At 34.9% G+C, this 24,161-nt stretch overlaps 1 protein-coding gene across 1 annotated transcript in view; it reads left to right on the forward strand.

The window, feature by feature from the left end:
* NAALADL2 (N-acetylated alpha-linked acidic dipeptidase like 2) overlaps positions 1–24,161 on the forward strand; it is a 903,327-nt gene that overhangs the window by 516,427 nt on the left and 362,739 nt on the right. The window contains exon 10 of the mRNA XM_007454970.1: positions 3,120–3,239. Within this exon, the coding sequence (XP_007455032.1) occupies positions 3,120–3,239 (120 nt within the window). The remainder of the gene's footprint in view (positions 1–3,119; positions 3,240–24,161) is intronic.

The following is a 24,161-nucleotide window of genomic DNA, read 5'->3' on the forward strand; positions in this document are numbered from 1 at the left end:
CCTACATAACTTTAGCTAGGAAAATAAAACCATTTGATATCCTAGTTTGTATACTGCTTCAGCTTTGCAGAAAAAATCTCAAATATATAATGAGAAATTCTCTTGTTTCATTTTTCATTTAATCACTCAAAAAAAAAAAGATAAAATGTCTATTGGCTTTCAAGAAAAATCAAAAAAGGTATACAAAAGAAAATAGCAAAGATCTTTTTAATTTGAGAGAAAGAAGTCTTCAAAATGAGAAAAATTTTACAGTTGTAAAATTTATCAAGATTCACACATTGCAAATTGAAATGCTTTTCTGTATTCAAATTAGTGGTGTGAATTTTTTCCCATTACTCAAAAGAACTAGTTCAAATAAATTCCATTGCTGACAGAACATTTTAAAATTGACAAATTTTAGTAAGATGGAAAATGTAATAGCTGAACCAGTCTCTCAAACTTCTATTCCAAATTCCATACTTTAAGGATATAAACAATTTCAAAAACAATCTGGGGAGTGTATTTGTGATCTGGGATGATTTTACTAATTCAGAATTTTTTTATCATAAAGAAAACAATGTTTTAGTTTTCTTGTAACAATAAGGCACATTTTTTAAAAAATGTCTTTAAGATTCTTTCCAAAAATTTATTCTACTGTCTCATACAGCCTTCTCCATATCTATCTAATAATTTTCATAGTCAACTCATGTTAATTCTAAATTAGCATGTGTATTTCTAAGCTGTGTTCTCAAAGTAGGCTTGTGTAACATTAATAGTTCTAACTTAAATTCCTAAATATCCTTAACCCCTCTGCGTAGGAAAGTGAAGTGTACTGCAGATAGTCCTTGAATTTATTTGAGCATCATGCATGGTAACCTGCAGTTTGTTCAGTATTGTGACCTTGTGTGTATGTGAACAATTACATTTTCAAATTAAGTAAATATTTTTGTAGTTAATAAAATATTTTATTTATTGACTCTATTGTACCTTTTGGTAATTTTATAGTTTCTCAATCAACAGATACTAAAAATACAACTACTATACTGTGGGGAGTCTATAGGAAAAAAATGTTTATGGTAGAAAAGTCTCTTCCTATTCAAAAAGGTTAGGGACCTCTGTCTTAGAGTATTTATTATATGTATGTATGCATATTTGACAACTAATTATACATCCAGTCACTTTCTGGCTTTTTCCTTGACTAGGTGAGCAAAAATATATAAGCAAAGAAAATGGTGAATAATATATAGATTTGATTATTAGCTTATAAAATGTACTATTGTAAATTTCTGGATCTTAGATTATTTCAATACAGTTCATGAAGCCTTTTTGTAACAATCTGGTTGAGGAGGAATTTAGAAAACTGTTAGTTTTACTGTTCTGTCTACTCTTATCAAACCTACTCCTTTTGAAAATGAAAGATTTTCTTTTAGAAGAAAGCAATTTGTGCACTAAATATATTCCCTAATGAAGATGAGTAAGGAAAGCACTTGTTGACAGGTCATAATGCCCTTTCTAATTTTGCTTACACAGGAACCCCTTGAAACTCAGAGGTGTAATTAAAAAGATTAGGTTATACTGGTCAAATGGAATTTATAGTGATAAAGTTATTAGAGATTTGACTCAATACTGATTTCAATCCTTGAGGAAAATTAAAACATTTTACTAAATAGGTTCTTTAAAAAGTACCGGGCTTCCCTGGTGGCGCAGTGGTTGAGAGTCCGCCTGCCAATGCAGGGGACACGGGTTCGTGCCCCAGTCCGGGAAGATCCCACATGCCGCAGAGCGGCTGGGCCCGTGAGCCATGGCCGCTGAGCCTGCGCATTTGGAGCCTGTGCTCCACAACGGGAGAGGCCACAACAGTGAGAGGCCCACATAGAGCAAAAAAAAAAAAAAAGTACCATTTCTCCTGTGAAGAATCTTCATCTTCAGGCTATTGTGGAAATACTATAGACTTTGCAGTCAAAGAAATCTGAGTTCAAATCCTCTCTACAATAAAACAAGTGGTTTTAGGCAAGATTAACTTCTCAAGACTTGATTGTTCCAATGAGTACACTAATGCCTAGGTTGTGAGGTTCTCATGAGAGTTAAATGGACTGACATATAGACATTGTCATTGTGGTAGTATGTAAATAGAAGCTGTTTTTCTATAGCTCTTGTGTAATAATGGACATTTTTAATAACAATATTATGTGTAAACCACAGTTCATCATTTCTATTTATTTAAAATATTTATTTTTAAATAAACTGTCTTTTCACTTCTTTTACAGAGGTATAGCTGAATTTTCAACATGAACTAGGAATAATATTATTGATTTGCTAGGTGTACTAGTCCTTGCAGACTTTCATCTGATAGTGTTGGAAGAAGAAAGATATGTTTCTAAGATACAAAATAATATAATACAATTTTTAGGATATATCTATAGAACTGCCATCATGATAATTACTCATTACATATTTGCACAAGAAAAGGAAGCAAATAACAGAAGGACTTCTTAGTGGTACATTATTAATAGGATCAGTGGTCTTCAATTTTTGGAAGTAGGGTTTAGCAGAAAAGTGGAAAAACTATTACACTGAATCATTTTATTCTACTAATGTGGATGAAATGCATCAGGTTCTACTTCAAGTAATATGTGCAAGGCCACAATTGTATTATGCCCTATTTTGCTCAGAATAAAAAGCTGCTTTGTGCAAAAAGTAGCTCAACACTTCAAAGGAAAGGGCTGGTTTTATTAAACACGAAGTGATTTATCCATGTCTGTTCTCTAATTCAATGACTATAAAATTAAATGCTGTCACTAGAGCAAATATTCCATCCTGTATTCTGAAGTTGAATCTCATACTATATTAACCATATAGGGACATTTTCTCTTAAATTTTTACCTTTTTTAGGAACATGAACATGCTTTAAATATTTTATTGTATGTTATATGAAACTCCTCACCACCCTTATTTAAACCCCCTTTATGACCTTTGGGTACTCTAGTAAATAGTATGGGATGGCTTTACATTAAAAAAAAAGCAAGTATTATGCAATGTAATTATTTTAGGTAGGAAGTGTTTATTATTCAACATGTAACTGGTAAAGTGGAATCTTACTTTTATTTCTGTTAAAGATAGATTTTTTTTTTTAATGTCAGGATTTCAAGAAGGTTCTGCAGAAGAATGTTGTGGCTTATGTTAGTCTCCACAGTCCTGTAAGCGGTAACTCAAGTCTCTACTCTGTAGCTTCACCATCTCTTCAGCAACTGGTAGCTGAGGTAAGATGAACCATTTTTGAATAAAATGATTTTGCAAAACTGCCTTTTTCTCTATAATCTGGCATTTCTTGATATTTTCATTTTTTTAAAATATGCACAAAACCATCCCTAAGTGTTTTTTTGTTTTTTTATATATTTACTTATTTTTGGCTGCGTTGGGTGTTTGTTGCTACGTGTGGGCTTTCTCTAGTTGCTGTGGGCTTTCTCTAGTTGCGGCAAGCAGGGGCTACTTTTCATTGCTGCACGCGGGCTTCTCATTTTGGTGGCTTCTCTTTGTTGCGGATCGTGGGCTCTAGGTGCACGGACTTCAGTAGTTGTGACATGTGGGCTCAGTAGTTGTGGCTCACAGACCTTAGAGTGCAGGCTTAGTAGTTGTGGCACACGGGCTTCAGTCGTTGTGGCATGTGGGCTCAGTAGTTGTGGCTCGCAGACCTTAGAGCGCAGGCTCAGTAGTTGTGGAGCACGGGCTTAGTTATTCCTCAGCATGTGGGATCTTCCCAGACCAGGGCTCAACCCCATGTCCCCTGCATTGGCAGGTGGATTCTTAACCACTGCACCACCAAGAAAGTCCCCCTAAGTGTTTTAAGGAATGATCTATTGCTGATTTTTTTATCATTGTCACTTCAACCAATGTCCTATGTTCTGAAATTCTTTACTTTCTACTCTCTTATGGTTATAGTTGCAGGCATGCATTTATAGAGAATGTGTGTAAAAGTGTAAATTTATTTCTTAAAAATTGAATTTAGTGTTTAAGTTCCCAATTCTGCCAATTTTGGCATGTTGTGGTAAACTTGGTTACTTTGGGATTTCTTCTCCTTCATTCATGTTTTGAGTAAATGTGGAACCTGTTCTGTCTTTTCAACTACACTGTAAGCCTCCTCATAGCAGGACCTGTGTCTAATTCCTAGAATATCATGAGAAGTAAATTCAAGATACTTGGAAAATATTGTTTGCAGAACATTTATGGAAAAGGAAAGCATGTTTTTTTCTACAAAGTAACAAAAATAAATCATGCAGTTTGTGATAATGTCTTGTTAGAGTTATCTATTTTTTAAATCTAGTTACTTCTCACCTGTTTCAAAGAAATTTTCAGGACATCTTTCCTATTTATTGTTAGAGTTCACACTTTTGTTTCTGCATTCTTTTTATGACTTTCACTAAAATGATATGCATTATATCTCGGAATGAAAGCAATCATGCCACGACTGCAGGGTGGTTTTCTCCCAACCCCAAGGGCTACTGTTGGATATTAGAAAATGACCTTTTAGATACCCACAGAGTGTCCAGTATCACAGACACTGAACTAGAAAAAGAGAAGGATAATGAACGGTGCTTTGGATTAGCCATAATTCTTGATTGAAATGTAATGCAAACTAACATTTTATGACTTTCATAATGTATTTTCTAGTTTAATAATTTTCACTGACATTTCCATATGTAGTATAATAAAGAAGACATTATGAAAGATGAAATAGATAAATCTGTACATTTAAGATCAGCCAAACCCCAGTGTGCATGCGTGTAATCCAGAACTGTAAGTGAGTCTCTCCTTCTGTTTGTACTGCTTTGAAATCTCTGACTTTCTTACATGTCTGGAAAAAATGTCAAAAGAGGAAAATCAGCTGCCGTTGTCTCCCTTGGGAAGTTAAGATATTCCTGAATAGGTTATCAGGAAGAAGGAAGTATGAGCTCAAGTATCCAGAAACTAGTGAGAGTTTAAAAATGATTTTTGCCCTTACAGTTTTGTCTTTCAGAATATCATAAAAAATGGAATCACACAGTATGTAGCCATTTGTGTGTGGTTTATTTTACTTAGCATAATGACTTTTAAGATTTACCCATGTTCCTACATGTGTCAGTAGTCTACAGCATCTTCTAGACCACTAAGGAAACAGTCAGTAATAACTGGATGAGTGTAATATCTTTGGAGCTCTCCCTCTGGTTTGATATTCTAACTTTGGTTTTGAAATGAAGAGAAATTAAACTATTCACATAAGAAAATAAGCCATTTCCCTGAGGTTAGTCCACTAAATTTGAGCTAAATCATCCTGAGTGAAAAAGATGGAATCTTTTGAAGATTGAGAAATGTTTAATTAATCTAAATCCACTGCAGTGGACTATAGGTTTTTCTTGGGATTCATGAAAGCTCCACTTTCAAAAAAATTTCCTGAAGAGCAGTGAAAAGTTGATGGTTACCAAAGATGGGTAATAGGAACATGAGAGTTCATTGTACTGCTCTCTCTTCTTTTGGGATTATTTGGAAATTTTCATTATAACTTGAAAAAAGAATCTCAAAAATACTTAAATTTTATAAGTTACAACACTAATAAATTAGTTTGTTTTCTGAAAGTAGCAATAATCTACCAGTGACTTACATACTGAATGGTAATAAGGGGCAATAATGAAGGCTTTTATTTATTTTTTATTTATTTTTTTAACGTCTTTATTGGAGTATAATTGCTTTAAAATGGTGTGTTAGTTTCTTCTGTATAAGAAAGTGAATCAGCTATACTTACACATATATCCCCATATCCCTTCCCTCTTGTGTCTCCCTCCCACCCTCCCTACCCCACCCCTCGAGGTAGTCACAAAGCACTGAGCTGATCTTCCTGTGCTATGTGGCTGGATCCCACTAGCTATCTATTTTACATTTGGTGATGTATATATGTCCATGCCACTCACTCACTTTGTCCCATCTTACCTTTCCTCCTCCCCATGTCCTCAAGTCCATTCTCTACATCTGCATCTTTATTTCTGTCCTGCCCCTGGATTCTTAAGAACAATTTTTTTTTTTTTTTAGATTCCATATATATGTGTTAGCATACAGTATTTGCTTTTCTCTTTCTGATTTACTTTACTCTGTATTACAGATTCTAGATCCATCCACCTCACTACAAATAACTCAGTTTCGTTTCTTTTTATAGCTTAGTAATATTCCACTGTATCTGTTTGCCACATCTGCTTTATCCATTCATCAGTCGATGGACACTTAGGTTGCTTCCATGTCCTGGCTATTGTAAATAGAGCTGCGGTGAACATTGTGGTACATGACTCTTTTTGAATTATGATTTTCTCCGGGTATATGCCCAGTAGTGGGATTGCTGGGTCGTATGATAGTTCTGTTTTTAGTTTTTTAAGGAACCTCCATACTATTCTCCATAGTGACTATATCAATTTACCTTCCCACCAACAGTGCAAGAGGGTTCCCTTTTCTCCACACCCTCTCCAGCATTTATTGTTTGTAGACATTTTGATGATGGCCATTCTGACTAGTGTGAGGTGATACATCATTGTAGTTTTGATTTGCATTTCTCTAATGATTAGTGATGTTGAGCATCCTTTCATGTGTTTGACGGCAATCTGTATACCTTCTTTGGAGAAATGTCTGTTTAGGTCTTCTGCCCATTTTTGGATTGGTTTGTTTGTTTTTTTGATATTGAGCTGCATGAGCTGCTTCTAATTTTGGATATTAATCCTTTGTCAGTGGTTTCGTTTGTAAATATTTTCTCCCATTCTGAGGGTTGTCTTTTCGTCTTGTTTATTGTTTCCTTGGCTGTGCAAAAGCTTTTAAGTTTTAGGTTCCATTGGTTTATTTTTCTTTTAATTTCCATTTCTCTAGGAGGTGGGTCAAAAAGGATCTTGCTGTGATTTATGTGACAGAGTGTTCTGCCTATGTTTTCCTCTAAGAGTTTGATAGTGTCTGGCCTTCCATTTAGGTCTTTAATCCATTTTGAGTTTATTTTTGTGTATGGTGTTAGGGAGTGTTCTAATTTCATTCTTTTCCATGTAGCTCTCCAGTTTTCCCAGCACCACTTATTGAGAGGCTGTCTTTTCTCCATTGTATATTCTTGCCTCCTTTATGAAAGATAAGGTGACCATAGGTGTGTGGGTTTATCTCTGGGCTTTCTATCCTGTTCCATTGATCTATATTTCTGTTTTTGTGCCAGTACCATATTGTCTCAATTACTATAGCTTTGTAGTATAGTCTGAAGTCATGGAGCCTGATTCCTCCACTTCCATTTTTCTTTCTCAAGATTGCTTTGGCTATTCTGGGTCTTTTGTGTTTCCATACAAACTGTGAAATTTTTTGTTCTAGTTCTGTGAAAAATGCCATTGCTAGTTTGATAGGGATTGCACTGAATCTATAGATTGCTTTGGGTAGTATAGTCATTTTCACAATGTTGATTCTTCCAATCCAAGAACATGGTATATCTCTCCATCTGTTTGTATCATCTTTAGTTTCCTTTATCAGTGTTTTATAGTTTTGTGCATACAGGTCTTTTGTCTCCTTAGGTCGGTTTACTCCTAGGTATTTTATTATTTTTGTTGCAATGGTAAATATGTTTCCTTAATTTCTCTTTCAGATTTTTCATCGTTAGTGCATAGGAATGCCAGAGATTTCTGTGCATTAATTTTGTATCCTGCTACTTTACCAAATTAATTGATTAGCTCTAGTAGTTTTCTGGTGGCTGCTTTAGGATTCTCTATGTACAGTATCATGTCATCTGCAAACAGTGACAGTTTTACTTCTTCTTTTCCGATGTGGATTCCTTTTATTTCTTTTTCTTCTCTGATTGCTGTGGCTGAAACTTCCAAAACTATGTTGAATAATAGTGGTGAGAGTGGGTAACTTTGTCGTCTTCCTGATCTTAGTGGAAATGGTTTCAGTTTTTCACCATTGAGAACAATATTGGCTGTGGGTTTGTCATATATGGCCTTTATTATGTTGAGATAAGTTCCCTCTATGCCTACTTTTGGAGGGTTTTTATCATAAATCGGTGTTGAATTTTGATGAGAGCTTTTTCTGCATCTATTGAGATGATCATATGGTTTTTCTCCTTCAATATTTTAATGTCATTTTTACATTGATTGATTTGCATATATTGAAGAATCCTTGCATACCTAGGATAAACCCCACTTGATCATGGTGTATGATCCTTTTATTAGGCTGTTGGATTCTGTTAGCTAGTATTTTATTGAGGATTTTTGCACCTATGTTCATCAATTATATTGGCCTATAGTTTTCTTTTTTTGTGACATTTTTGTCTGGTTTTGGTATCAGGGTGATTTGTGGCCTCATACAATGAGTTTAGGAGTGTTCCTCCCTCTGGTATATTTTGGAACAGTTTGAGAAGGGTAGATGTTAGCTGTTCTCTAAATGTTTGATAGAATTCACTTGTGAAGCCATCTGGTTCTGGGCTTTTGTTTGTTGAAAGATTTTTAATCACAGTCTCAATTTCAGTGCTTGTGATTGGTCTGTTTATATTTTCTATTTCTTCCTGGTTCAGTCTCGGAAGGTTGTGCTTTTCTAAGAATTTGTCCATTTCTTCCAGGTTGTCCATTTTATTGGCATAGAGTTGCTTGTAGTAATTTCTCGTGATCTTTTGTTTTTCTGCAGTGTAGCTATTACTTCTCCTTTTTCATTTCTAATTCTATTGGTTTGAGTTTTTCCCTTTTTTTCTTGATGAGTCTGGCTAATGATATATAAATTTTGTTTATCTTCTCAAAGAACCAGATTTTAGTTTTATTGTTCTTTGCTATTATTTCCTTCATTTCTTCTTCATTTATTTCCGGTCTAATCTTTATGATTTCTTTCCTTCTCCTAACTTTGAGGGTTTTTTGTTCTCTTTTCTCTAGTTGTTTTAGGTGTAATGTTAGGTTGTTTATTTGACATTTTTCTTGTTTCTTGAGGCAGGATTTTGTTGCTATAAACTTCCCTCTTAGAACTGTTTTGCTGCATCCCATAGGGTTTGGATTGTCGTGTTTTCATTGTCATTTGTTTCTAGGAATTTTTTGATTTCCACTTTGATTTCTTCAGTGATCTCTTGGTTATTTAGTTGTGTATTGTTTAACCTCCATGTGTTTGTATTTTTAATATATTTTTTCCTTTAATTGATATCTAATCTCATAGTGTTGTGGTTGGAAAAATACTTGATATGATTTCAATTATCTTAAATTTACCAAGGCTTGATTTGTGACCTAAGATATGATCTATCCTGAAGAGTGTTCTGTAAGCACTTGAGAAGAAAGTATACTCTGTTGTTGTTGGATGGAATGTCCTATAAATATCAATTAAGTCCATCTTGTTTAATGTGTCTTTTAAAGCTTGTGTTTCCTTATTTATTTTCATTTTGGATGAACTGTCCATTGGTGAAAGTGGGGTGTTAAAATCCCATACTATTATTGTTTTACTGTCGATTTCCCCTTTTATGGCTGTTCGCATTTGCCTTATGGACTGAGGTGCTCTTATGTTGGGTGCATAAATATTTTCAGTTGTTATATCTTCTTCTCAGAGTGATTCCTTGATCATTTTGTAGTGTCCTTCTTTGTCTCTTGTAATAGTCTTTATTTTAAAGTCTATTTTGCCTTATATGAGAATTGCTACTCCAGCTTTCTTTTGATTTGCATTCTCATGGAATATCTTTTTCCATCCTCTTACTTTCAGTCTGTATGTGTCCCTAGGTCTGAAGTGGGTCTCTTGTAGACAGCATATGTACCCGTCTTGTTTTTGTATCCATTCAGCCAGTCTATGTCTTTTGGTGGGAGCATTTAATCCATTTGCATTTAAGATAATTATCCATATGTATATTCCTGTTACCTTTTTCTGAATTGTTTTGGGTTTGTTATTGTAGGTCTTTTTCTTCTCTTGTGTTTCCTGCCTAGAGAAGTTCCTTTTGCTTTTGTTGTAAAGTTGATTTGGTGGTGCTGAATTCTCTTAGCTTTTGCTTGTCTGTAAAGGTTTTAATTTCTCTGTTGTATCTGAATGAGATTCTTGCTGGGTAGAGTAATATTCGTTGTAGGATTTTCCCTTTCATCACTTTAAATATGCCCTGGCACTCCTTTCTGGCTTGCAGAGTTTCTGCTGAAAGATCAGCTGTTAACCTTATGGGGATTCCCTTGTATGTTATTTGTTGCGTTTCCCTTCCTGCTTTTAATATTTTTTCTTTGTATTTAATTTTTGATAATTTGATTAATATGTGTCTTGGCATGTTTCTCCTTGGATTTATTCTGTATGGAACTCTCTGTGCTTCCTGGACTTGATTGACTATTTCCTTTCCCATATTAGGGAAGTTTTCAACTATAATCTCTTCAAATACTTTCTCAGTCCCTTTCTTTTTCTCTTCTTCTTCTGGGACCCCTATAATTCAAATGTTGTTGTGTTTAATATTATCCCAGAGGTCTCTGAGACTGTCCTGGATTCTTTTCATTTTTTTTTTCTTTATTCTGCTCTGTGGTAGTTATTTGCACTCTTTTATCTTCCAGGTCACTTATCCATTTTTCTGCCTCAGTTATTCTGTTATTGATTCCTTCTAGAGAATTTTAATTTCATTTATTCTGTTGTTTATCATTGTTCATTTGCTCTTTAGTTCTTCTAGGTCCTTGTTAAATATTTCTTGTGTTTTCTCCATTCTATTTCTGAGATTTTGGATCATCTTTACTATCATTACTCTGAATTCGTTTTCAGGTAGGCCACCTATTTCCTCTTCATTTGTTTGGTCTGGTGGGTTATTAGCTTGCTCCTTCATCTGCTGTGTATTCCTCTGTCTTCCCATTTTGCTTAACTTATTGTGTTTGGGGTCTCCTTTTTACAGGCTGTACGTCCGTAGTTCCCATTGTTTTTGGTGTCTGCTCCCAGTGGGTAAGGTTGGTTTAGTGCGTTGTGTAGACTTCCTGTTGGAGGGGACTGGTGCCTTTGTTCTGGTGGATGAGGCTGGATCTTGTCTTTCTGGTGGACAGGACCATGTCTGGTGGTGTCTTTTGTGGTGTCCTTGAACTGAGTATGATTTTAGGCTGCCTCTCTGTTAATGAGTGGGGTTGTGTTCCTGTTTTGCTAGTTGTTTGGGATGGGGTGTCCAGTACTGGAGGTTACTGGTTGTTGAGTGGAACTGAGTCTTAACATTGAGCTGGAGTTCTCTGGGAGGGCTCTCACTGATTGATATTATAAGGGGCCAGGAGGTCTCTGGTGGACCAATATCCTGAACTTGGCTCTCCCACCTCAGAGGCTCAGGCCTGACAACCAGCCAGAGCACCCCAACTGTGTCAGCCACACATCCAGGTATGTGGGGAGTTTCTTGCCTTTTTGGAAGTCTGAGGTCTTCTGCCTGCATTTAGTGGGTGTTCTTTGGAGCTGTTCCACATGTAGATGTATATTTGATGTATTTGTGGGGAGGAAGGTGATCTCCACATCTTACTCCTCCACCATCTTGAAGGTTGCTGTCCCAATGCTTTTATATGGTCAATTTCTTCTCATAATTTTGTCACTGTTTTGAATATGCTTTTCTGTTAGCTTTGTGTGGTAAATATTTTTACAGAAATAGAAATAATTAGTTCACTTAATATTAGCTTATAAGCTTTAGAATTTAAAAACTCACAAGGAGTATAAAATAAATATTAATATTTCTTTTAAGAGTTCCATTTAAGAAATGAATATATATATTTTAAATTATAAATTACCTCTCTTTCTGTGAAAATTTTCATTTCATATTAATATTTTACTTCATATTTATATTTTATTCTGCAAAATACAGGGAAATAATTTTAAAATATTTTCCTATAATGGTAATGCTAAAGTGTGCATTATAGACATCAAAAAAAGTATGTCAGTCATATGAAACAAAGGATTTTTAATAAAAATCTATTAAAATATTCAGAAATTAACTTTTTAGTTATAAAAAAAAATCTCATCTACATGGTACTTAAGAGATTGAGATGTGAATCTCCTAATTTTTTCTCCATGGTTGGTGGTTATTTGGATGTGGAGATTGTTTCCAGTTTTCAGCTATAATGAGTTAGTTGCTATGATTATTCTCATGTGTTGGTAGAATGGGTGTACTCATTTTTCTTGGGTATTTATCTAGAAGTGATGTTGCTAGGTCACCAGCTAGACGTGTGTTTAACTTTAGTAGATACTGCCCAAGAGTTTCCAAAGTACTTGTACCAATGACACTAGCACCAGCATGAATGTATGAACATCCTAGTTGCTCCATGTCATCCCCAACATTTGGTATTATCATCCTCATGTGTGTATGGTGGTATATTTGGGGGTTTTAGTTTTAATTTGTCTGATGATTACTAATATTGAACACCTTCTCACATACTGTTTTTCTTATCAATTTGTAAGAGTTTCTTATACATTCTAGATACAGGTCATTTGTTGGTTATATATTGTGAATTATTCTCCCAGTCTGTGGTGACTTTTCATTCTCTTGTTAATCACTTTATTAATTTTTGTTAATCTTTCTTATGTATATCTTCTATGCAGCATTTATTGTTCTAATATCTTATTATATAGAACATGGTGAACTTAGTTTAATCTAGTATTGATGATTAAGGAGGATTATAAATGTTTATAATCCATCCTGTTGTTCACAAATATTTGAATGCTTACTTCATGTGTATGCTTTTCATTCTTCTGGGGACTATAGGATGTTCTGTAGAGAAGAATGAAGTACCCAGGTCCCCTGAATGAGTAAGGAATAGAAAATCTTTTGTAAGATACACTTTCCTGGAAAAAAGCTCTTTCTTGAAAACAATTTCCACTGACCCATTAAATATATAGTAAAGGATATAAAGTCAATGGCTTTTTATTAATGGAACACAACTACCTTCATGCAAAGTAGGTTATGAAATTAAAGATAAGATTTCTCCCCAAGTAATAGTTTTAAACATTAGAATGCAACACAAGCACATGCCTCTCTATATATACATATTGCTGTTTCACCTTTATTTTTTGAAATCTTTCATAGAAAAGCAGAATTTGATCATCCATGTATTTAGTCAGTGTTCTGTAACTCTCAAGTAAATTGTGGTGAAATTTCTAAGAGGTTATTTTCAGGAAGCCTGGAGCATTCGTACATATGAAAGTAGTCAATCTAGATATATTCTGCTTAAATGTTGCTTTGGAAGCATCTGCCAGAAGCTTTCAAACCTGATCAAAACCAAATGATTGCATCAATATCGTAAAACTCTCCACAAGATAGACAGTGCTTTTATAAAAGTCTGAAAAAGTAGCAAAGTTATATTTTTATAGGTTTTCTTTTAATATATTTTCTTTTTTCATATACCAAAAACTGCCCACCAGAAAATACAGTACATATAATTCATTTCAACCAAATTCATTAAAGCATTGAGCACATAACCAAACTACGCTATGACTTCATTGTCTGTTACAGAGTTCTATTATGTGATAAATATTTGTACTGTGTACAACGTTGCTTTAGCTGTGTAGGACACATAATAAGCAGATGGACTGCTCCTGTCACCCAGGAGTTTATGATTTTATCATGAACCTAAGACATGCATAACTAGCTAAAATATAGGGGTGAATGTGATATATGGATACTGGAATACACAGGAAAGAAATAATGTGATTCATTTAATTCAAAATTATGTTTTACATAACAATGGCACAAAGTTTGAATGTACTCAGAATCAGTCTTTTCAAATCTCAATATTTTGATCGTGTAAAAAAAAACTCCCCTTTTATTGAACTACCAATGTTTCTTTTCAGATCACACAAACTGATGTCCATTTCCATTTCCTTCCTCAAATCAAGTGCCATGTTGTTAAGCATCTGCTCTCTTTCTCTTGTGTTGAGGGTACTGGTCTGCCACAGCTGTGTCTGCTGTGGGACTTGTGTGGTTGTTACTGACTGCTGCAATGCAGGTTTGCCTTCTGCCTGACCATGCCTCTGTTCTATAGAATTTAAAAACAACGCATGACAGATATTTTAGACCCAGAACCTGTTGGTTCATTTCTTGAGTTAAGAGAAGACTGACTTTCAAATAACTGAGTTATTAATGAATAGTTTTTATCTTGATGATATGCATATACATGTTAGAATTAAAAAAAAAAAATAGCCCTAGTTTGCTAGGGCAGCCATAAAAAATACCATAGACTGGGTGCCTTAAAAAACAGAACTTTATTTTCTCACAGTTCTAGAGGTTGGAAGTCCGAGATAAGTTGCAGGTAGTGTAGATTCTCCTGAAGCCTCTTTCCTTTGTTTGCAGCCAGCCACCTCCTCACTGTGTCCTCAAATGGCCTTTTCTCTGTGTACACCAACCTTAATTACCTCCTTAAAGGCCATATCTCCAAGTGCAGTTATGTTGGTGGTTAGACTTCAACCTCTCAATTTTGGGAAGACATAATTTAGTCCGTATTACTGACCAAAATGCAGAGTGGTAGAATACAAAAAATAGGGTGGAGGAATTAAAATAGTTGTATTTTCTTTTTCTCTCTTTGTTGTTGATAATTTTAATGCAGAGTACTGAAACGAAGCTTAGTTTCTATTCTGCTTGCTTTAAAATATAAAATTAAAATTGACTTTGAAACATTCTTGTACTGACTTGTCTTTTATGACTCATGGCATAATTTTCATTTATTTGTTCTTATCTTTTATTTTTTAAGGAGAGATTCTTTGTACTCTCTTGTTCATTATGAATTCCAGCTCTTTTCAGTGGATTCTACTTTATCTTTCTTTCTGCTGCTTCTACTATAAGTAGTCCACTTAAGTGACCATAGAGACTAATAAACTGATTTAAAACCCTTTTTTACACTAATTTACCACTTCAATAAAGTCTCACATTTAAAATTGTGATTCTATTGGCAGGTTTATCTATCTCCTAGGTTTACAAGGCTTTACTTTGTGTTAAAACCAAGCAATCCCTCCAGTTTATTACTGTTTTACAATGTTTTCTGTTCAGTATACACTGACAATTTGTAAACCTCTTTTTATTTAAATCTAGATATCAAGGGAAGTCTTATTGAGATTCTGGCTAAAACTCTGAATTTCAGAAGGCACTTGACTAAAATATGTGGACTATATAGACAAAGAGCAGTGCAAACAAATTGAGGTATTAACAAATTTAGATTGAACACATTTATGCAATCAAAATTAATATCACATTCTTAATGGCTTTAGCTGACTTACTTTTTGTCTATGACTTTTTGGACATTAGACATCTATAGGACTCAAAAGAATGGCCATTTTACTCAGGAGAGGTATTAGTAAATTATCGTTGTTTACAAGTTGCATAAAATTGTTTCAATTTCAATTACATGGCATCTTTAGTGCAGAACAATATACTTTATCATTTAAAAAAATAAAATTTACTCTGATGAATTATTTTTTCCCATCTGATATTTAATATGTTTTAAAAACCTACCACTTATGTCATCAGTTAATCAACTGTATAGCAACCATGATAATAATGCTTTGCCATTCTGACACATGACATTTTATGTAGGATTTTTATGAGTAATGAAATTAATGTAAACAAACATGGATTTATGCTTTTACAAGAAACCACCTTTTTAAGTATAAGTATTGGGATAATTTTACTGTCTACTGACACATGCTTACCTTTGATAAATTGAGTAAGTTATAGCTTTTTAAATTTCTTTGTTGCTTTTCTTTCTCTTTCTTTCTCTTTTATTTCATAAATTTCAGATGTGCAGCATTATAATTCAACATTTGTATGTACTACAAAGTGATCACTACTCAAATATAGTTGTCATCTGTTCCCATACCGTTGACCCCCTTCACTCATTTTGCTCACCCATGAACCTTCTTCCCCTCTAGTAACCACTGATCTGATCTCTGTATCTGTGAGTTTGTTTTTATTTTATTTTGTTTGTTCATTTGTTTTGTCCTTTTAGATTCAACATGTGAATGAAATCATATGGTATTTATCTTTCTCTGACTTATTTCACTTAGCGTAATACCTTCAAGTTTATCCTTCAAGTTTTATCCACTTATTTCACTTAGCGTAATACCTTCAAGTTTTATCACAAATGGCAGGATTTTATTCTTTTTGTGGTTGAGTAGTATTCCATTTTGTATATATGTTACCAAGTCCAAGCACATACTGCTTGCTGCATGACAGGCCAATAACTTGAGAGATGTGTTGTTGGGGCAAGGAATAGTGACTTTATTTGAAAAGTCAGCAAGTTGAGAAGACAGTGGACTCATGTCCCAAAGAACCATCTTCCCTGAATTAGAATTTAGGCTTCTTTTTAACTAAAAGGGGAAGGGGTATGGTTGGTTGTTGTAAACTTCTTTGTTCTTGCAGCTGATCACAATGTTCCTATAAACCTTCAACAAGAAAGTTGTTATTTTCTGTTCTGCAACTTTTTATCTCTATAAAAAGTTGTACCTTTGAAGGGCAGAGCCTTGAGAAGGGCCATCATGTGTTATTTCAGGCTATGGGCAACATTCTTTTACAAAGGTGCAGAGTCAACATGACTAAGCACAGGCAACAGAGGACAAGGGGTAGAGCTAAAGGAATTGATCCAATATGAAATCAGGTTTGTTCTTCTCTGTTACATATATATCACACCTTCTTTATCCATTCGTCCATCAGTGGACCCTTAGGTTGTTTCAATTCCTTGGCTTGCTGTTTCTCTTTTTTAAGTGGTATCTTAATCAAGCACTTTTGTATTGTATTAGCAAAATATTATTAATATTTTGGAATTGAATGTTTTGCTTGGTTCTTTTTTTTTTTTTTTTTTTTTTGTGCGGTACGTGGGCCTCTCACTGCTGTGGCCTCTCCCATTGTGGAGCACAGGCTCCGGACGCACAGGCTTAGCGGCCATGGCTCATGGGCCCAGGCGCTCTGCGACATGTGGGATCTTCCCAGACCGGGGCACAAACCCATGTCCCGTGCATTGGCAGGCGGACTCTCAACCACTGCACCACCAGGAAGCCCTGCTTGGTTCTTTAACAAAATAATTTTTTTCTGTACACTAACAACAATTTATCTGAAAGAGTAATTTTAAAAGTAATGTCATTTAGGATAGCATCAAAAACAATAGAATACTTAGAAATAAATTTAACCAAAGAGGTGAAAGACCTGTACACTGAAAACTGTGAGATCTTGATGAAAAAGATGAAAGAATACACAACCAAATGGAAAGATATTTGATGTTCTTGGATTGGAAGAACTAGTATTGTTAAAATGTCAATAATACCTACAATGATCCACAGAGTTAATGCAATACCTATCAAAATTCAAGTGGCATTTTTCATAGAAAAAGAAAAACTATTCTACATTTGTATGGAACCACAAAAGACCCCAAATAGTCAAAACAATACTGAGAAAGAAGAACAAGGCCAGAGGCATCACACTGCCTGATTTCTAGCCAAACTATAAAGCTATAGTAATCAAAATAATGTGGTACTTGCATAAAAACAGGCCCATAGACCAGTGGAACAGAATAGAGTCCAGACATAAACCCATTTATATATGGTAATTTAATTTTTGACAAGACTGCTGAAAACATGTAATGAGGAAAAACACTCTCTTCAATAAATGGTGTTGGGGAAATTGGATATCCAAATACAAAAACATGAAGTTGGACCCCTATCTTAACACCACTCATAAAAATTAACTTGAAATGGATCAAAGACTTAAATGTAAAACCTGAAACTATGAAAATCCTAAAAGAAAACATAGGTAAAAAATCCTTGACATTGATCTTGGCAATAATTTCTTGGATAAGACATCAAAAGCATAGGCAGGGCTTCCCTGGTGGCGCAGTGCTTGAGAGTCCGCCTGCCGATGCAGGAGACGCGGGTTCGTGCCCCGTTTCGGGAAGATCCCACATGCCGCGGAGCGGCTGGGCCCGTGAGCCATGGCCACTGAGCCTGCGCGTCCGGAGCCTGTGCTCCGCAAATGGGAGAGGCCACGACAGTGAGAGGCCCGCATAACGCAAGAAAAAAAAAAAAAAAAGTCTAATATTACATTTTACTTTTTTTCCCTTAAAATTGTATGTTTTAATATACTTTCTCCACAGAAAGTGGAGTATATTGACACAACTTCTGACCAGTATAATGTGGCAATGTCTTTCAAAATTATAAAAGCAAAAAAAAAAAAAAAAAAGCATAGGCAAAAAAAATTGAAAATAAATGAGTGGAGCTACATTAAAGAGCCTTTGCAGAGCAAAGGAAACAGTCAATAAATTGAAAAAAACCCTACAGAAATGGAATAAAGTATTTGTAAACCACATATCTGATAAGGAGTTAATATCCTAAATATATAAAGAACCCATAAAACTCAAGAGCACAAAAGTGAATAATCCAATTCCAAATGGGCAGAGGACCTGAATATACCTTTTTCCAAAGAAAACATACAAATAGCCAATAGGTATATGAAAAGGTGCTCAACATCACTAATCATCAAGGAAATGAAAATTGAAACCACAATGAGATATCTCCTCACACTTGTTAGGGTGGCTATTATAAAAAAGACAAGAGACAATAAATGTTGGTGAGGATGTGGAGGAAAGGGAACCCTTATATGCTAGTGGTGGAATTAAAATGATATAGCCATTATGGAAAACAGTAAGGCAGTTCCTCAAAAAATTAAAAATTAAACTACCATATGATCTAGTGATCCCATTCCTGGGTGTATATCCAATAAATGAAATCAGTATCTCCAAAGGATATGTGCATACCCACATTCATAAGCATTATTCACAGTAGCCAAGATATGAAAACAACCTCAGTGTCCATCAACAGATGAATGGATTAAAAAAAAAATGTAGTATATATTTTAATGGATTTAAAAAAATGTAATATATGTAAAATGGAGTATGATTGAACCATAAAAAAGAAAGAAATCCTGCCATTTGCAATAGCATGGATCAGTGTGGAGAGCATTTTATTAAGTGAATAAGCTAGAAAGAGAATGACAAATATTCTTTGGTATCACTTATATGAGGAATCTTAAAAAAAAAAAAAAAGATTTCATGAAAACAAAAGAATAAAGTGGTGGTTGTCAGGTTCTACGGAAAGGGGGAAATGGGATGATGTAGGTCAAAGGCACAAATTTTCAATTATAAGAAGAGTAAATTCTGAGGATCTAATATACAGCATGGTGATTGTAGTTAATAATACAGTATCGTATGCTTAAAAGTTTTTGAGCATAGTTCTTAAGCATTCTCATCACACACACCAAAGTTTTCTATACTAACTATGTGAGGTGATGGATGTGTTAATTATCTTGATCTTGGTAATCATTCTACAATGTGTGTGTTTGTCTATATGTGTGTGTGTGTGTATATATATATATATATATATATATATATATATATATACACACACATATATATATACATACATACATATATACACATCACATCATTAATTTGCACATTTTAAATATATACAATTTAAAAATTTGAAAGAAAAAATACAAAATGAAGAATCTAAATAGGATCTTGGTAAAAGTAACATAATATTTAGACTGAAAAAAATATGGTTCTCTGAAACAAAAGGAATTTGATATAATAATAATGTTAAATAAATGCTTAAACAAATAATATGTAAATGAACTTTACTTTAAACTAGTATTTTCCAGTGTGTGTTGTAAAAATGTATATACATCTTTTCCCAAACTTGTTTTATTCTGGAACATTTTTCCTATAGACATCTTGTGAAAATGGCCACAGTTGCTGCTTTAAGGAAACCCTATATGCACCTGAAAGTTAGAATTTTAACAGAAACTTACATAAGTGTTCAATCTCTTCACTTTGAAAATGGATTTCTTCAAATGGCAAGATCTACAATTTGCATACAGTTTTTCAGAAATGCACTTCTACATACAGTGCTGATAAGACTTGAAGGCATTGATTATTCCTTCCCTTTGATCTGGAATTTCACCTGCAAATTTGTAGCCCTAAGTATCATACAATTTGACACTAATCACCTCACAGTTACTACTGTTAACTATATTTTTAGTTGCAAAATTATAATTTTAAGACCAGGGTGATAAAAGAAATTGAACAGAAGAAATTAAGCTATTTTAACCCTGAAACAACAATCCTGAGGGCCATGATAGCAATTTCCTGTGTGTCTTCAAGGAGTAGAGAAATCATTTCAATTCAGCCTAAGGAAGAATTCTCAAATAGGATAAATTATCTTGAGGTGCTCAAACACTGTGCAGGTGTTGTGAAGGGGGATCAAACACTTTTATGGGTTGCTGTTTCAGCCAGTCTTAATTTATATAGTAATTAACTTGTGAATTCATCCTTTATTTATTTTTGTACTTATTTATTTGTTAATTTGGCATCATAATATATGAGAACCTGCAATTGGTTTCCTAAGCTCTGCTGGTTTCTAGGTTGTTAGCTTTCATGTTTATTGTTTACTTATCTGTGTTGTGCCTTTACAAATTCTGGCCATATGTCTCTAAGCCATGTATAATAACAGGTAGTGAATATAAGAGACCATGACAATTTTAAGTTCAGTTTTGATGTTTACAACTGTTTTCTGAGACAGTCTAAGTAAATAAATATGGAGGGTAGCTGTAGATATTCATCTGTGATAACCATGTCACACTGAAGCAGCTCCAAGTCCTTTATCTGTGGCAGTCAATGGTGACTACAAAAAGAGTTAAAGGTGGCAGTAGCTTAGATGTAAAATTGAAATAGATGTGAAGCTAGAGAGGATTATAAAGAAAATCAATTTTAGAATCACAGCATCAAAACTAGTACCCTTTTCCACAGCACCCTTTTTCAAGTAAAGTAATCCAGAATTATTTAGTTTGAAAATTTCAGAAATTGAATGAAGGATATTAATTTATAAATTATGTTGTACATGAAGTTCAATCATCTTTGAAATAGAATGACGTTTTTCTAGCTGTATATAGAGTATCATCCAAAATATAAAGCAAATTTCAATAATATTCAGTAGGTAGTTATTGGTTAAGAAAATAATAAGGTATTGCATGATGTCAAAGGAGTTTATATGCTCTAGCTTGGTAAAGGTCCACAAGGGTGATTGACATTTTCACTCTATCCTAGAAATAGGAATTTGATAAAAGAACTATGTACATTACAAAGGATTCCCTGAGAACTAATGTAACTCCTTTTATTAGCTTATTGTGTTCTTTGTAGACAGATTATCAACTATATATGGACAAAAATAAAAATGTACTTAATAATCTATAATTTTACTATCCAGAGAAAACTACTGAGAATATTTTTCTTTGTGTAATGTATGTAGATATATTGTTACCAAAAGGAAACTGTCTACATTTTTTCTCTCAATAGATGATAAATAGCTTACATTTCCAAATATATATAGTAATATCATTGGTACGTGAGTGAATATAAATGAAGGTAAATATAGGGAAATTCATTGTAATATACTTACAACTTCTCTGTAGGTTTGAATTTTTTCAAAATAAATTTAATTAGTGAATGTATATTATTTCATTACATAGATATATTACCATTTGCTAACCAATTTCCTTTTTTTGAACTTTTATATATTGTTTAAAGTTTTTTTAATTGTTTACCATGCTATTATGCACATAGTTGTACAAACCTCTTGCCCTTTTCCAAAGAGTTGCTTTATCAATCATTAGACAATTGCAGTAACAGAACACATTCTCTTTAAGCAGAAGTAGGTTTTGATAGGGAATTAGTTGTTACGAAGTCTTTGCAAGGGCTGCGAGAGCCACCTGTAGGTCTTCCAGGCATGACTCACAGAACAGCATGGTCATAGAGACCTTCCAAGGGCATTGCTACCTCTGCATGATCAGAAAGCTTGGGGATCAAGAAGCTACTGCCCAAATTGCTCACTGTAGAACCCAGTATTTCTACTAAGACCCAGCAAGCTAAGTCATTGGCTTTAGAATCACATTGCCTCAGGCATACAATACAGGAAATGTTGCGCCCTAATTACCAGGGATGCAGTGCCAGCCCACACCTCTGTGACTATGCTATCACAGTAGAAACAGACACTGTCTTATGTTCACCTTACTAATTCCATGCATGCATGTGCACATGGCAGCTAAGTCTCAGCAAGTTGTAAAGTGGTCATTAACTTTCCAGTCTCTAGTAATGCAGTAGCCAATCTGTAGTGTTTTACACTTTCCTAGAATCAATTCCAAAATATGAAACTTCTGGGTCAAAGAATATTAGTTTATAACATCACAGCAGTATACTGGAATGCCTATTCTTTTTTTTTTTTTTTTTTTTTGCGATATGCGGGCCTCTCACTGTTGTGGCCTTTCCCATTGCAGAGCACAGGGCCCAGACGCGCAGGCTCAGCGGCCATGGCTCATGGGCCTAGCCGCTCCGCGGCATGTGGGATCTTCGCGGACCGGGACACGAACCCGTGTCCCCTGCGTCGGCAGGCGGACTCTCAACCACTGCGCCACCAGGGAAGCCCACTGGAGTGCCTATTCTTGTATACAGTCTTTTACAGCATTGTGTTTTAACATCTTTTTTTTATTATTTGCAAATATGATAATCAAGCATGGTAGTATCTATATTGCTGTTTATGTTGTCTGTCCCTGATTGTACGAGGAGAGGATTGCATTGTTAGAAGGTTGGGTGAACAATAGTGTACATCACAGAGAAGTTCCTAAGATATAGACAGACACAACTGTCCAGTGCCCAGTTTTCTGGTTCAAAGGGGTCATAGATTTGAAGCATTATCTTTTCCTTCAGATCTTTACTCACATCACCTTCTGAGTTAGAAATTCCTGGCCTCCAATATTTAAATATGAAACACCATCCTGACATTTTATATCTCCTTATACCTCTATATTTTCCTCTCTAACACTTATTAACATATAACTAACAGTTTTGTTTATTACCTCTTTCCTGCAGTAGAATATAAACTCCTTGAAAGTAGAGAATGCGGACTGTTTTGTTCAATGCTGTATCTGGCAAGTAGAGACCATTCAATACTATATCTTAAATGAATAAATAAGTGGATAGATACTATGTTTCTTACATGTCCTGTTTTTATTAAGTAAAGCATGCATACGGGACTTTTGCTTCCACTTAAAATGTAAAAAGTTGCAGGGGACCATTGCTCCCACCCTAAAATGAGAATAAGTGAGACAGGTTACAAAAGCGTAGTTTCAAAAAATCTTTTAGAGATCTGAGATGCAAATAAGCCTAAATAAACTGAAATCCAGAAAGTGATGAGTCCTTCCTAGGACTTATGGCAGAATGACAAGTTGAAGAGGTATCATGGTAAAGAGAGATCAGAAAAACTTCTAATGAACTTTTAACAGACCCCCTTGGGATGTCATGATGACTTAGAATCCCTACAGCCTCAGCCATGGAGCCAGTATCAGCCACTGATTCTTCCCCATAGGCCTTCACGGAGAACACAGAGTAGAACACCAAGAGGCTGGAAGCATGGAAGATTAACTGCGAGAAATCTCTCTGAAACACAAAAGGTGTTCACCAAGTACAAGAACCAGCTGTTGAAAGCTGGGTTAGGTTTGCTCAGAGAAATCCTTCTGAAGTGCTTCAGATCTGTACTGAGCCCATAGAACTAGCCACCAGTGGTTGGGGACAAGGAAGGATATCTGAGAAAAATTCCTCTGAAGCATCCAGCATTTTACTGGGTACAGTATAAGTCAATGGTTGCTGGAGATGAGCAGGGGGAGGGTAGGTAAAAGAAGAAAAATCCACTCCAGGTACTCCAAGTCATCAATAAGTACAAGGCAGTAGCTCACTGAAGTTTAGAGCAGGGCAGCAGGGCAAAAAGAAATCTCCTGAAGTTCAGAAACCTAGGCATGGGACTGTAGAGCAAAGATTACTTCAAGCAGCCAAAAACAAATCAAGACAAAACCAAACTGACATTTAGGCTGTAAAACAGAGAGATCACACATGATTTGGAGTACTGGCCACTGGATATAGAAGTATCATCGGAGTCACATCAGGAATCAAATCTCAGCATGGAGTTTACCATAAATTACGTTGTTAACATAAACTCTAATAGTTTATGACTTGAGACCTCAGGCATACAAAAACACTCTTAGCAAGTGGACTGTTCCAAGGGCTCAGAGCTCATCTCTCTGCAGTGGCCAAAGCCCAGTCCTAAAGACCGGCCTTTCAGGGAATGTGTTAGACTTGAGGAAACAAGGCCTGCTGAGTTAATCCTAAACTCTTTCC

Source organism: Lipotes vexillifer, unplaced genomic scaffold, assembly GCF_000442215.2.
Source record: "Lipotes vexillifer unplaced genomic scaffold, Lipotes_vexillifer_v1.1 scaffold487, whole genome shotgun sequence".
Classification (NCBI taxonomy): domain Eukaryota; kingdom Metazoa; phylum Chordata; class Mammalia; order Artiodactyla; family Lipotidae; genus Lipotes; species Lipotes vexillifer.